This window comes from Pogona vitticeps, chromosome 4 (genome assembly GCF_051106095.1).
Source record: "Pogona vitticeps strain Pit_001003342236 chromosome 4, PviZW2.1, whole genome shotgun sequence".
NCBI classification, from domain to species: domain Eukaryota; kingdom Metazoa; phylum Chordata; class Lepidosauria; order Squamata; family Agamidae; genus Pogona; species Pogona vitticeps.
In genome coordinates, this window is record NC_135786.1 from 155,545,426 (window position 1) to 155,557,773 (window position 12,348).

General features: G+C 41.6%; 1 protein-coding gene across 5 annotated transcripts in view; it reads right to left on the reverse strand.

Moving 5' to 3' along the window:
* BCL2 (BCL2 apoptosis regulator) overlaps positions 1–12,348 on the reverse strand; it is a 179,488-nt gene that overhangs the window by 33,976 nt on the left and 133,164 nt on the right. The window contains exon 3 of one of the 5 annotated variants that reach the window (XM_072998541.2): positions 2,535–2,610. The exons of the other annotated variants lie outside the window; for them this stretch is intronic. Within the exon in view, the coding sequence (XP_072854642.2) occupies positions 2,539–2,610 (72 nt within the window). The 3' untranslated portion in view covers positions 2,535–2,538. The remainder of the gene's footprint in view (positions 1–2,534; positions 2,611–12,348) is intronic. 5 annotated transcript variants of the gene reach the window in all.

The following is a 12,348-nucleotide window of genomic DNA, read 5'->3' on the forward strand; positions in this document are numbered from 1 at the left end:
AACGAAGTAACGTCGTCAAGCGAGGCACCACTGTATTTTAATTAGAGATGCACAGGTGGAAATAGCGATGGTCCAGCCCCATGGGGCCGGACTGTCCACTCACAATTTCACTGCTGCCATTGGCTCCACAGTGCCTTCCTATTGCGCCATTGTCTGTAATTGATTACCCAGTCCTGGCAGGAGGCGGGATGACAAGCCTCTCTGCTAGGTTGGAGAGTGGCTAATCCATTTCAGAGAACAATGTGATAGGAAGCTGCCGTGGAGCAAAATTGTGAGTGGACCCTTGTTATTTCCACCTGTGCGGGGATATTCGTATTTGTATACCCCCATCTCTAACTTTAACATGAACTTTCATGGATCAAGTCCACTTCTTCAGAGTCCCCCTACAGAAAGAGGCAAGGTTCCATAACTAGATCTCTGACATCCCATTTGCACTGACACTCAGAAAGAGTGATTCTATATTTTAATATTACATTTCTCTTTCAGCTGTTCATCACTGGAAACAGAATACTGGACTAAATAGACTTTGGTTTGATTCTTCAGAAATTCTTTATTATTGCTAAATTTCTTTTTAGCTTGTTTATAGCCAAAGACAAGTTGTTCTAGCGCCAAGCTTATTTTGACTTCAGCAGTGTTTTGCTTCAGAAGAGCAAGAGCCACAAGATGTATCTGTTTAACCTGGATTTATGATTGGGGTCAGGAACAAGGGCGAGTGTTTTTGAGTAAACAGTAGGTGGTAACAGGCAGCAACTGGCTGACAACAGACTTGGATTGTTCTTGTTGTTTTGCTTTAATACACATGTCCAGATGGATGTGTTTTTAATTTAGCAAATATATTTCCAATATACTAACTCAGTGTATTTTTAACTTGACTGGTTTCATAGTGTTCTTTTTAAAGAAGTAGCCCTTATTTAAAAACCAAAATACAATAAAATAAAAGGGCATGGTGCAACATACATAGAGATATGTCTTCGACTATAATCAGTGGGACTAAAGAGACTAATGGTGGCTGGATCATGTCTGTTACATTTTGAAGAGATACGCCCATTTCAGAAAGGAGAGGTAATAAGTTGCCCATGGAAAGATATCTTACAAGTATAAATAAGTGAAGCTGCCAACAAAATGTTGCAATGTTTCTATTTAGATTCCTAGTCAGCCAACTGAGTCTTTTCTAAGACAACGGATTCTACTCCCAACTCTGCCTTCCTTGTGCTGTGAGCCCACTTGATCTGCAGTGGAAAGTTTGCTCTCATAGTTTTTTTTTCTCCACATTGGTTTCTTTGGTTTGTTGAATTAGGTTGCTCCCTCCCTCTTTTTTCTAAGTGGCCACCATTCAGCTAAAGTTAGGTGTGCACTCAGCACATGAATTCACACCATCCCTGCTTCTATGTCTTTTCTACAGAGAGTAGCAGGTAATAATGCTTTTCTCTCTCAACCACCATGAAACAAAGACAACCGACTCTTCAAGCTGCTGAGCTCCACACATCAAGCTGTTTGCTGTCCCCTTTCTTCAGCTCGCACAAAAGGATAGCTATGTTAGCTGAACATATGACCTTCCTTACTTCTTTGTTTTTGTAGCACAACTGGGGCAACACGTTACTACAGTAAATTAGAATCCCTTAAAAAGGGAATTTCCAACACACTGCTATTGGTACTTACCCCTTCATTACCTTTCTTTCTAGTTTCAAGATTAGATTATTTTAAAAGGCTGGTTTGTCAAAAAGAAAAAAAGAAACTAACTTGTACTAATTTGCAAATAGTCACATACTGGCCTAGGGGATTCCCATGTTTGTACTCAATGTACCCGCCCCGCCCCCTTTGCCACAACAAGCTATTTTAACTCTTACATGTGATTCTTGATGCCTGCTTGCTCTTGCCAGCAAAGATGTCATGCTTCACCTTTATTCATTTGATCTGCACGTTGTGCCTCTCTCAACTTGCAAAGGAAAGCAAGACCCAAATCATGGATCAAAGTGCTCTCTGTTTATGCGGGACACTTTGGGTGGAGAAGAGCTTAACTCACACAGTTAGCTCACAGAGAAGCTAACTGTGATTTGCAAGGGCCAAGGGAGGAAGGTTTTATCATTTTAGAATTCAGTGTTAGCATACAGTGAGTCATTCTTGCACTGAATCAATATGTTTGACACATCAAACTACGTACCAGTAAAGTGACCGCAATGTATTTTACAATTGCCTTGCCAGTCAGCTCACTATTACTGAGCAGCTGCTAGAGTACTGCTCTTTAGAAGTGCAGCTTCACTTCATCTAAAACAGGACAATTGGAAACAAATTGGCCCAGACCAACAAGTAAACTGAAATGAGACTGACACGTCCGGTATCGTCCTTGAAGACTATTTTTGGCAAAAAGGAAGGAAGCTTTGGGTCCTATTTTGGTCACTTCCACAAAAAAACTTTGGCTTGAGGTGCACAGCAGACTCTAAAGTTTATGGAGGCATTACAGTTGTGGAGTCACTGCAAGCACAGTGGTGGAATCACACCAATCACATAACATAAGCTTTCAATATTCAACGTACTGGATTACATCCTTCTCTGGATGCTTCTATACTTCATGAAGCAATTGTGTTTGTCACACAGGTCCAGCACTGTTTCCTGCAACAAACATAGAAAGTATGATTGATAAAAGCACTTCCTCAAACACTCCCCATAATACATGTACGCAGAAGTCCTGATGCGTGTGTGCGTGTGCATGCATGGATTTAAGGATGCATTTCAGTGTTTTCGCTGAGAAAAAAAAGTCACTGTAATTCCTGTGTATCTGTGGCAAACTCCTGTATATCTTTGCCACAGAAACAAAGATACAGTATATAATTAATTTAAAGGTCCTTCTTTTACTATGTGTAGTGATGACAGTCAAGACAGAAGCGGGGAACATTTGGCTTTGGATTTCAGCTTCCAGAAGCCCCAGTCGGGGGGTGATGTTGAAGGATTGTGGAAGCTGTACTCTGAAACCTCTATAGCAGTGGTCCCCAACCTTGGGCCTCCAGATGTTCTTGGACTTCAACTCCCAGAAATCCTGGCCAGCAGAGGTGGTGGTGAAGGTTTCTGGGAGTTGTAGCCTAAGAACATCTGGAGGCCCAAGGTTGGGGACCACCGCTCTATAGAGACAAAGATTTCCCTATTTCTGCCTTTAAAAAGGGGGGCAAGGCAAAATGAGGAAGAAAAGCATTGGGTAGTGGATATGTATGTAGATGGCAAAGAGCCACAAGAGCTAACTACTGGCTGAAATTCAGAAGTAACTCACAACTAAAATAAATAAACAGTAGGCCCATTGAATCAATGGAACTTACAGAGGTGTTGGCTCACCAAATCACCACTGATTCAATGGGACTGCTCTAGTTGTGACTTACTACTGGATTTCAGCTGCTCAGAGATGGTATACATCTGCATACCAGTCACAACTACAGGAAAAAGCCATTGTTTTCCTAACCTGCTTAAGGCATCTTCAGAGTAACCAACTAGCCACTATCGGAAACTGGGTATCAGCCTACTAGAGCAGGGATGGGCATCATACAGCCCATTTGCTGAACAAGAACCCCTAGCCATTTTGTCTTCTCTCTCCCCAAACAATTAAAAACAAAACAAAAAAAGGTTGTTGTGGGTTTTTTGAGAGCCCGAAACCCCACAACAACCATTAGATCCCGGCCATGAAAGCCTTCCCAAATACATAAAATTAAAAAAAGCCCCCCCCCCCAAACTGGAAATTTGTGTTAGAAACTTATCAGCGCAGTTTCTCAGCTGCTTCTCTGGACTCTGCAGCCACCATGCAATGTTTATTCCACTTTATTTTAAATTGTTAAGTGAAGAAACAATGCTTATTGCTTTTTTTTCTATCTAAAAATGAGAGGAAAATATTTGGGAATCATGCCTAAACCATTTCTAACCTTTGAGAAAAGCAATAGGAAATAACACAAAGTTGCAAATTAGAATGGAAGTGAACCATTTGAATGAAACTGCCTTACCCAATTAAGACAATTATGGCCAAAAAATATGTCTTTTTAGATGGAAAGAAAAGTGGTAAGCAATATTTCTTCACTTAACAACTCTGAGTGAAATAAACTGCAGAGCCACTGCAAAGCCCAGAAAGTGGTTGGGAAATCTCAGGGGACGGATTGCATTGCCAACTTTGGGCAGCGTTTAAGGGGAGGAGTATGGTCCCTTGGCTGTTGGCCACATGGAAAACTGGCTCTCAATCCAGTCAAGATTGCCCACCCCATTCCAGACAGATCCTTGATCTGATAAAGTGGGCTCTTCTTGGGTTCTTATACTTAATCTGCTTTAAGATCTTTGTACACAGCACAGTCTCCATGTGGAGACTGCATTAAACAGTTTCTGCACAGCAAGAGCTTTCTGTGCTGGTACCAACTCCATTATCTCGGCTACAGAGAGCATTTCTCTGCCATGGCCAGGTACCACCAGGAATATCTGTCTGGTAACTTTCCATACACATGGCAAGCTAGACTGTTAGTGCACTCACTATGTAGACGATGTTTCCATCAACCACCTCATATCAACGGCCACTTACAGACTGGTCCTCAATCTCATGGATGTTGATAATTGATCATTGTTTCCTCTAATGAGGTCAAAGCAGAGTACTAGCCTCTCTTCCTCCCCACTTTATCCTAACAATAATTCCATGAAGCTAGTCAGACTAAAAGAGCCCATCATCATCTAGTGAACATAATGGTCAAGTGGGGATTTGAACCCAGGTCTCCAAACCTAACCACTATATGATACTGGCTCTTAAACAGATACACCTAGATACAATATCTCTGGCATGCTATTTAACAGCCATCTTTTTCCGTGTATAAGACACACCCATGTATAAGACGCCCCTCTTTTCCAACCCAAAATTAAGAAATCAATATTTTAAGCATAAAACAGAACACATTTTTATTTAGTAATTAGGTAACATTTACATACCGTGTTTTCCCCAAAATAAGACAGGGTCTTATATTAATTTTTGCTCAAAAATGCATTAGGGCTTACTTTCAGGGGATGTTTTAATTTTTTCATGTACAACAATCTACATTTATTCATATTGAGTCATGTCATCTTCTTCTAGTTGTTGCACCATGGTGGAGGATGGGTTTCACTTAACTGGGGCTTATTTTTGGTGTAGGTCTAATATTACAAGCATCCTGAAAAATTATACTAGGGCTTATTTTCAGAAAAACAGGGTGCCAATACTATCATATTATGCATCACACTTAGCTTTGAGCATATCATTTTATTCAGCCTCTGGGTTCAGAACGCTCCAACATTACCAGTCCCTGTTGCATCTGAGCACTGCCTACATGCTCCACCTCCACATGAGGTGTGTTCCAATTGGTTTGTTCAGCATCAGCTGACATCAGTTACATAAGCTTGTGATTGGAGGAAGCGAAGTCTCCTGGCTGTAGGAAGCTAGGCCTCGTGATTGAAGGAAGCCTGTTTGCAGAGGCAAGGTATGGGCAGTTTCGCAATTATGTGGTTATCTCCTCAGCTTACTTCCATGTATAAGACGACCCTCAATTTTTAGTCTAAAGATTTTAGATAAAAGTTTTGTCTTATACACGGAAAAATACGGTAATATGAAAAGATTCCTGCTACACTATGAACCTTGCAGTGGAAGAATAACTCTCATTGGTACTTACAGTAAGAAACTTCTATAATCTGGGAGATGTATGTGTGTGAGTGAGTGTGTGCGTGCTTAGGCCAAGGTAGTTAGCATGTCTCTCTCTACATGATACTGTAGTACAGTTCCCATCATTCAGAGGCAGCACAGCCAATGGTGAGGAATGCTGGGAGTTGCAGTTCAGCAATATCTGAAGGGACAGATTTTGCCCGCTATATTGCTCTACCAGTATGTAACACAGGAAACCCCCTACTGATGGCTGCCACACCTATGGAAAGAATTACATTTAAAATATCCTTAGGACACTAACACTTATCAGATGGCAAGGTTTGATTTTTATCAGGACACTTGGGTTTAATTCATTTCTTTCTCCTAGCCAAAAAAAGGCAGGCAGTTTCAGCAAAGAGTACTTCCTGCCCAAATAAAAATGTCGGCATGAGCCAGGAAATCCCATGATTCAATGCTCCCTTGTAAGTAAACTAGCACACTAAGCGTACTTTTCCCTGTGCTGTTTTCTGCTCCTCATCTCTTGAGAGCTATCTCTTGGGAACTGTGTCACACATCTGAATGTCATGTCTTCTTTGACCTTAAGATTTCTACAAGGAGCGAGAACCCTTGTTCACACTTCTTAACCCCGAGGCCTGTGAGAGCAGGCCCTTCAGAATGTTTGATCATCATAACAATGTGGGTTTTAAACATTTTGAAAGGTCAGCTTTATCATCAACCCGTCCACTCCAGAACATTGAAAGCATAAAGCACTGAATCACACATATTGTGTGTTGTCTCATTTGCATTTGGTGAAATCCCTGCACGGACCCAATTTAGTAAGCAAGTACTGTACTGCACTGATATTTCCCCAGGCAATACATGCTTTCTAAATGTAGCTTCTGTGCTTCTCTAAAACAAACAGTTGCCCCATCTTGTCTTTGCTAAATCATCCATGGTTTGATTTTTTTGCTATTATAAACATGTGGGTTAGGCCATGTTGAGAGATTGAGAGAGGGAGAAAGCTGAGGAGTGTATCAAGACTTCACATCTTTGGCAAACGTTCTGCTTCTCCACCTCAGGAAAAAATATCATCAGATAACTGGTCATGAAAAACATAAATCTAACTGAAAAAAGGGCATGAGGGAACAGCTGTTGTATCCTTTTAACACATCCTCGCAGACTATTTACACTGTACATGGAGCTAATGTATCCACTGACCTTTCATTTATGCTGAATCCATTTGTACAATGCAGGTCAATTCGAGCCTCCATTTCCCAGGAGACAACAGCATGCAGGTAACTACTTGATAAAACAGCCTTTCCGAGCAGCTTTTACCCCACACCTACACTTCCTGTGAGAGAAATCTTATCTGGATGATACAAATGGCCCAGCTACTGGAGGAAAGAGAGCACTCCTTAGTTGGGGCATTCTGCTTGTCTCTACGGGCTCCCTGGACTTTCCTGACAAGTGAACAGTTTACTCATTCTCAAGATTTCTCGACTGGAGCAAATGTGCAGTAAAAGTCTCATGTACAGTGGTGCCTTGCATAGCGAGGTTAATCCGTTCTGGATTAACCCTCACTATCTGAAAACATTGCTAAACGGAACGTAAAAACCCATTGGTTCCAATGGGTCCTAAACTTACCGTTCAGTGAAGTTTCCTCCATAGCGGCAGCCATTTTCGCGCCCTCGGTAAGCGAGGGGAGGGCGCGAAAATGCTGCGCGCGGCCATTTCGGGCGTCCGGTGGCCATTTTAGAACTGCCGAACAGTTGATCCGTGGGCATCGCAAAGCGAAGATAGGTAAGCGAAACGCTTACCGATCATCGCTATGCGAGTTTTGCCCATTGGAACGATCGGTATGCCTCCGCATTAGCGATCCTGAAAAGGGGATCGCTATGCGGATTTGTCGTTGTATGGTGTGCTCGTTAAGCGAGGCACCACTGTAATCAGGTGCTGTCAAGTCAATTCTGACTTATGGGGGCCCTTTTCTAGGGTTTTCTGTGTAGACAGTATTCAGAGATGGTTTACTATTCTCTTCTTCTGGGGGGCACCCTGGGATCATGCAGCTGGCCCAAGGCCACACAGGCTGTCTCTACTCACATGAGGCCCAGTGGGCAATTGAACTCCCAACCTCTGGCTCCTCAGCCAGAGACCTAAACCTCTGAGCTATCCAGCCCTGAGTTAACAATAAAGCAATAAAATAATAACAATGCAATATGTCTCCCTCCCACAGCAATATGGAGGAGAGGAGTGGCTAAATGCACATCATGGTAAGTTCCTATCTGGCAAACTACCTTCTCCTTTAGCAGTTCTCAGCCTTTGGTCTTTCATATGTCTGGGACGCCAACTCCTTCAAGCCCCAACCAGCATGATGAAAAGCAAAGGATTCTGGGAGTTGAAGTCCACGTCATCTGTTGGGCCAAAGATTGAGAACAAGGCTCTGTTTTGCCTATAGTTTAATTACATTACTCCAAAGTTGAGCAGAGAGGTAGGGAGTTTGAAATTCTAAGATTCAGGTCCCTTAAAATAAGCTGGTGGCAAGCTCAACTGTCACATCCTTCCTTTTCTATAGGCTTCTCTTTTCATAGCCTCTCTTTCCTTAGTCACTTTGGCCATTGGCATTGCAAGTGGGGGAATATGGCACATTTCATCAAAGCTGTCTTTGGTCACCAGCTGCTGAACTCTAGGGCTGTCGTGTAACAGGACGGAAACTTGATGTTCCACATGCTTTTGTGTTGTCACCAGGTACAATTTGCAGCCACTCTTGGAGAAGCTGCTGTCATTTTTTCAGGGACAGTGCCTAACCACGAAGATGTTTCTAGGGCAAGATCACACAATTAGTGGAGGGAGCAGCGAATGCATACTTAGAAGTGTAAATGGCACCTCTGTGACCAGTACACATTTCACTCATCCACTGCAGCCAGCTAGAATTTTTCTTCCTTTCAGGGGACCAGGCATGAGACTCATTTATGGTCCATTTTCCTTGTAAAACTGGAACATAATGAGCATTTGGGGAAAATAAATCAAACCCACATGCTTTGTACATATGTGCCATTCAGAATCGAGTACAAAGCCAAAGAGATTTCAGTGAAAGAGAAGGTGGCCATATGTACATTTTCAAACAGGAACATTTGGGATTACTGAAGACTAACTTGGCTTACTCCATGGTACTGGGCAAAATTCAGCCAGAGGAAAATAGCATACTCCAGTATGCTATTGTGTGCTAGTTCAAGAAGAAATGGCAATCAGTCTCCCTCTGCTGTGCCTGGATCCAACTCCAGTTGAAAACACCATATTCTCCTGCTATTTTAAGGGTAAAATTCCCTTCATACTGTACATACAAGGAGAGCTACTTGGTCTGGTCTTTACTGTTAAGATATGGCTACATATGTTTATACTATTTTACTTTGTGGTTGGAAGCAATTTGCTTAGTCTTATTTGAATTCTATAGTTTAGGATCCCTAGTGGAATTAATCTGCTGTTGGAACTACTCCGTCTGCAGAACTGGGAGTGAGATTCTCAAAAGCCTCCACATATCCTCAAAACCTGCTTTTGAGGCTGGAAGATGCTCTAGAGCAGGGGTCTCAAACATTCGGCCCGGGGGGCATTTGCGGCCCCCAGATGATAGTTTGTGGCCCTCGCCTTGCCTGCCCCCCCAAAGCGCCCACACATCCTCTGCTGTCAAGAGTAAAAAAAAAAAGCCTTGCCTCGCTCGCCAGCTCTCTCCCAAGACAGCACCTCTTGCACCCTCCATCCAGAACTGCAGCCTGCCAGCCAGCCCACCTGTCTGTCAGCTAAGGAAACTTTTGGGCGGCTTCCTCGGGCTCTTGCTCCGCTTGGCAGAAAATCTGATGTGGCCCAGCCTCACCCAGACTCTGCCTCTAGCAGCACCCAGGTAAATTGAGTTTAAAACCCCTGCTCTAGAGCAAGTTTTCAGTTGACAAGCAGAGCTGTAGGGGAAAGAAAACTTCACAATGTTTTAATTTTGTAATAGTATTGTATTAAATTTTAATGTTCACCATCTTATGTAGCTGATAAAAGACAAAATGGCTGCATATAAATATTTTAAGTGAAACAAAACAATGTTCTGTGCAGGTCTGATCTTCTAAAGCCATATAACACAGCCAGATGCGCATTTCCTATGTGTTTCATGTACATTAATCATATCACCTCCACAATGATGCTGCAAAGTAAGCTGTCACTGTCTTCATATTATTGATGTGGGGAATGGGGAAGATTGACTCAGACACGGCCGCTTACAGAATGCACCTTGTGACTGCCATGACACAGGACATTTGGTGTAAGTGGTTTAAGCTAAAACCAAATAGAAATTAACCTTAAGTAGAATGTGTGGATTTGTATACAGAATGTTGGCTGGAATGAGGAGCAAAGACAATTGTGAGTGTATATATAGTGCATTGTTTTCTAGAGGGGAAATCCATTCCCACAAGACTGGGAATGAGACAACATTTTATTGGACCCACATGTGGCTTAGCTACTTAAAATGCTACATTATGTCGAAGGGAGGAAGTGCCATTGTTAACAATATTCAATCCAGTCAGCTGGACTCAATAAAAGAAATTAAAGCAAAACCCCAACCTAAGCAATGTTTTTTTTAATTGAATCAAATCCTTATACATGAAAAGAATTCTTTCCAACTTGTTCATGATGCAGACAAAGTATTCTAAAGTCATCCCATTAATCCACCAAAGCTGGGGTTTTGCTACATGCTACAAATCTAACAACCACACAGATTTTTCCTGACCAATATTTCACTCACCGTTTTGACTGGCTATAGTAAATGTGTATGCAGTACAAATGAATATAAATTTTTTTTGCCCTAAAGCACCAGCTATGAAACTTGCACAGATGTGGTGCCCCATTCATGTCAACATAGGACAACACTGTTGTTCAAAGAGGTGTGTGTGCGTGCGTGGAGTTGCTCTGTAATGGAATGAAAGAGAGAAGCCCTTTCAGATGGGGAGTGCTCCATGCCCAAATCACTGCATCAGAAGGACTGCCTGTGTTCCAGTTCCAAAAATGCCCAAAGCAGAACTAATTCCTTTGAAAGTCAGCACTCTAAAATTTTTTGGCTGTGAGCTCTGAATATTTAAACATGCCTTTGCATATGTGGCCCAGTACTCTAGGGACACTGCAGTCAGAGGTAACACTTGCAGTACTCCATATGTCTATCAAAGAAGAGCCAAAAATATACACTCCTGTTGGAGGAAACCAAAAGAAGCTTCCAAATACCTTTTTAATTTTATTAGCGTCTGTGTAGGGGTGACTGATTTCTAGTCAATTCCTCCCCCCCCCTTTTTTTTTGGTTTGTAAATCTGATGTGGAGGGAAGGAAGAAAGAATGTAAGGTGGATTACATCATTTTACATTTAAATTCAAGGATGAAAAGATAAATACACACCATCTATCATTTAATTGTCGGATGTTCTCACCTCTTTTTCTACTCAATAATATATATTTTACAGATGCCAACTTTTATTGGATTTTGTGGGACATGTGACCAGCTTATATTAATATATGCATATCTACCACGTGATTATACTTTTTCTACCTTTTGTTCCTCTCTTCTTCCCTTACTTTTATATCTGCAATAAAAAATTAAGAACATTGTTGTTGATGATGCTGTTGTTATATATTTAAGCTAGACATACATTAGATCAATTAGACCCAGGCACCAGAATATTCTTGAAGAAAAGTGAAGCAAAGGGGCAATTTTATGATACTGTCCACTAGAAATGTGTAAATGATGTTTCCCGTTTTAGTCACTTGCTACGTAGTTTTTTAACAGGCAAAAACCTCTGGAACCAAAACTATCTTAAAAAAATTATTATATTTTGCCAGTTGGATACTTTTGTCCTAGCCAATACAGCATTTTGGAGGAGGGGAGGGGGGAATGCTTCCATTTTCCAGCAATCTGTGCTGGTGACAATCAGAAGTGGCTTATCATGTTTGTCAGTAGGTTGGCTCCATTTGGGAAGGACAATGGAATTCTTAGTAGTTCAGGAAATACAAACCTCCATTAACCCCAACCCTAGCCCACCAGATAACCCTCAATACATTGGGATTCTCATCGGAAAAAACTCAAGATGTCACTCCAAAATACTTTGAAAAATATCTCAGAAACTGAATGGAAATATTTTTAAATCTACCTGAGCAGGAGTGAAAAAGAAAGCTGGTAGCAATTGATGGGGCCATCAATGCCTAGGCAATTAGAGAGGAGAAAATGCAACCAAAGGTGGGCTATTCCTGAAGCCTATCCTTGATAAGCCATTAGACTCTGTGGCATACAGATGGTCTCTATCTTCAGGTCACCACTTCTTTATCCTACTGTTTTTTGTGTATCTTGGTTTGCATAAATACTATAGTGACAAAGTGTACAACCACCTGGTCCAGTGTACATTTACATTTTTTCCCTACAGATAACATTTTTCATTTTGTAATCATCCCATTGACATAATGGAAAAAAATTCTGAACTAAACCAAAGCAGGCTTGTGCCCTCTTGCAGAAATAAAAGAGGATTCAATCAAGATGTCAAAAGGTTTTAAATAGTCCCCACTGATGTTTTTCCATATGGTAGGATCCATTCAGTTCCTGTATGTTGGTGTGAATGAAAGAGATTCACTGCTGAGCAAACAGATAAGGTTAAGACTGAGGGAGCAATACGTCAGGCCAGAGAGTAATCAAAATACTTAGCAACCTCTGCC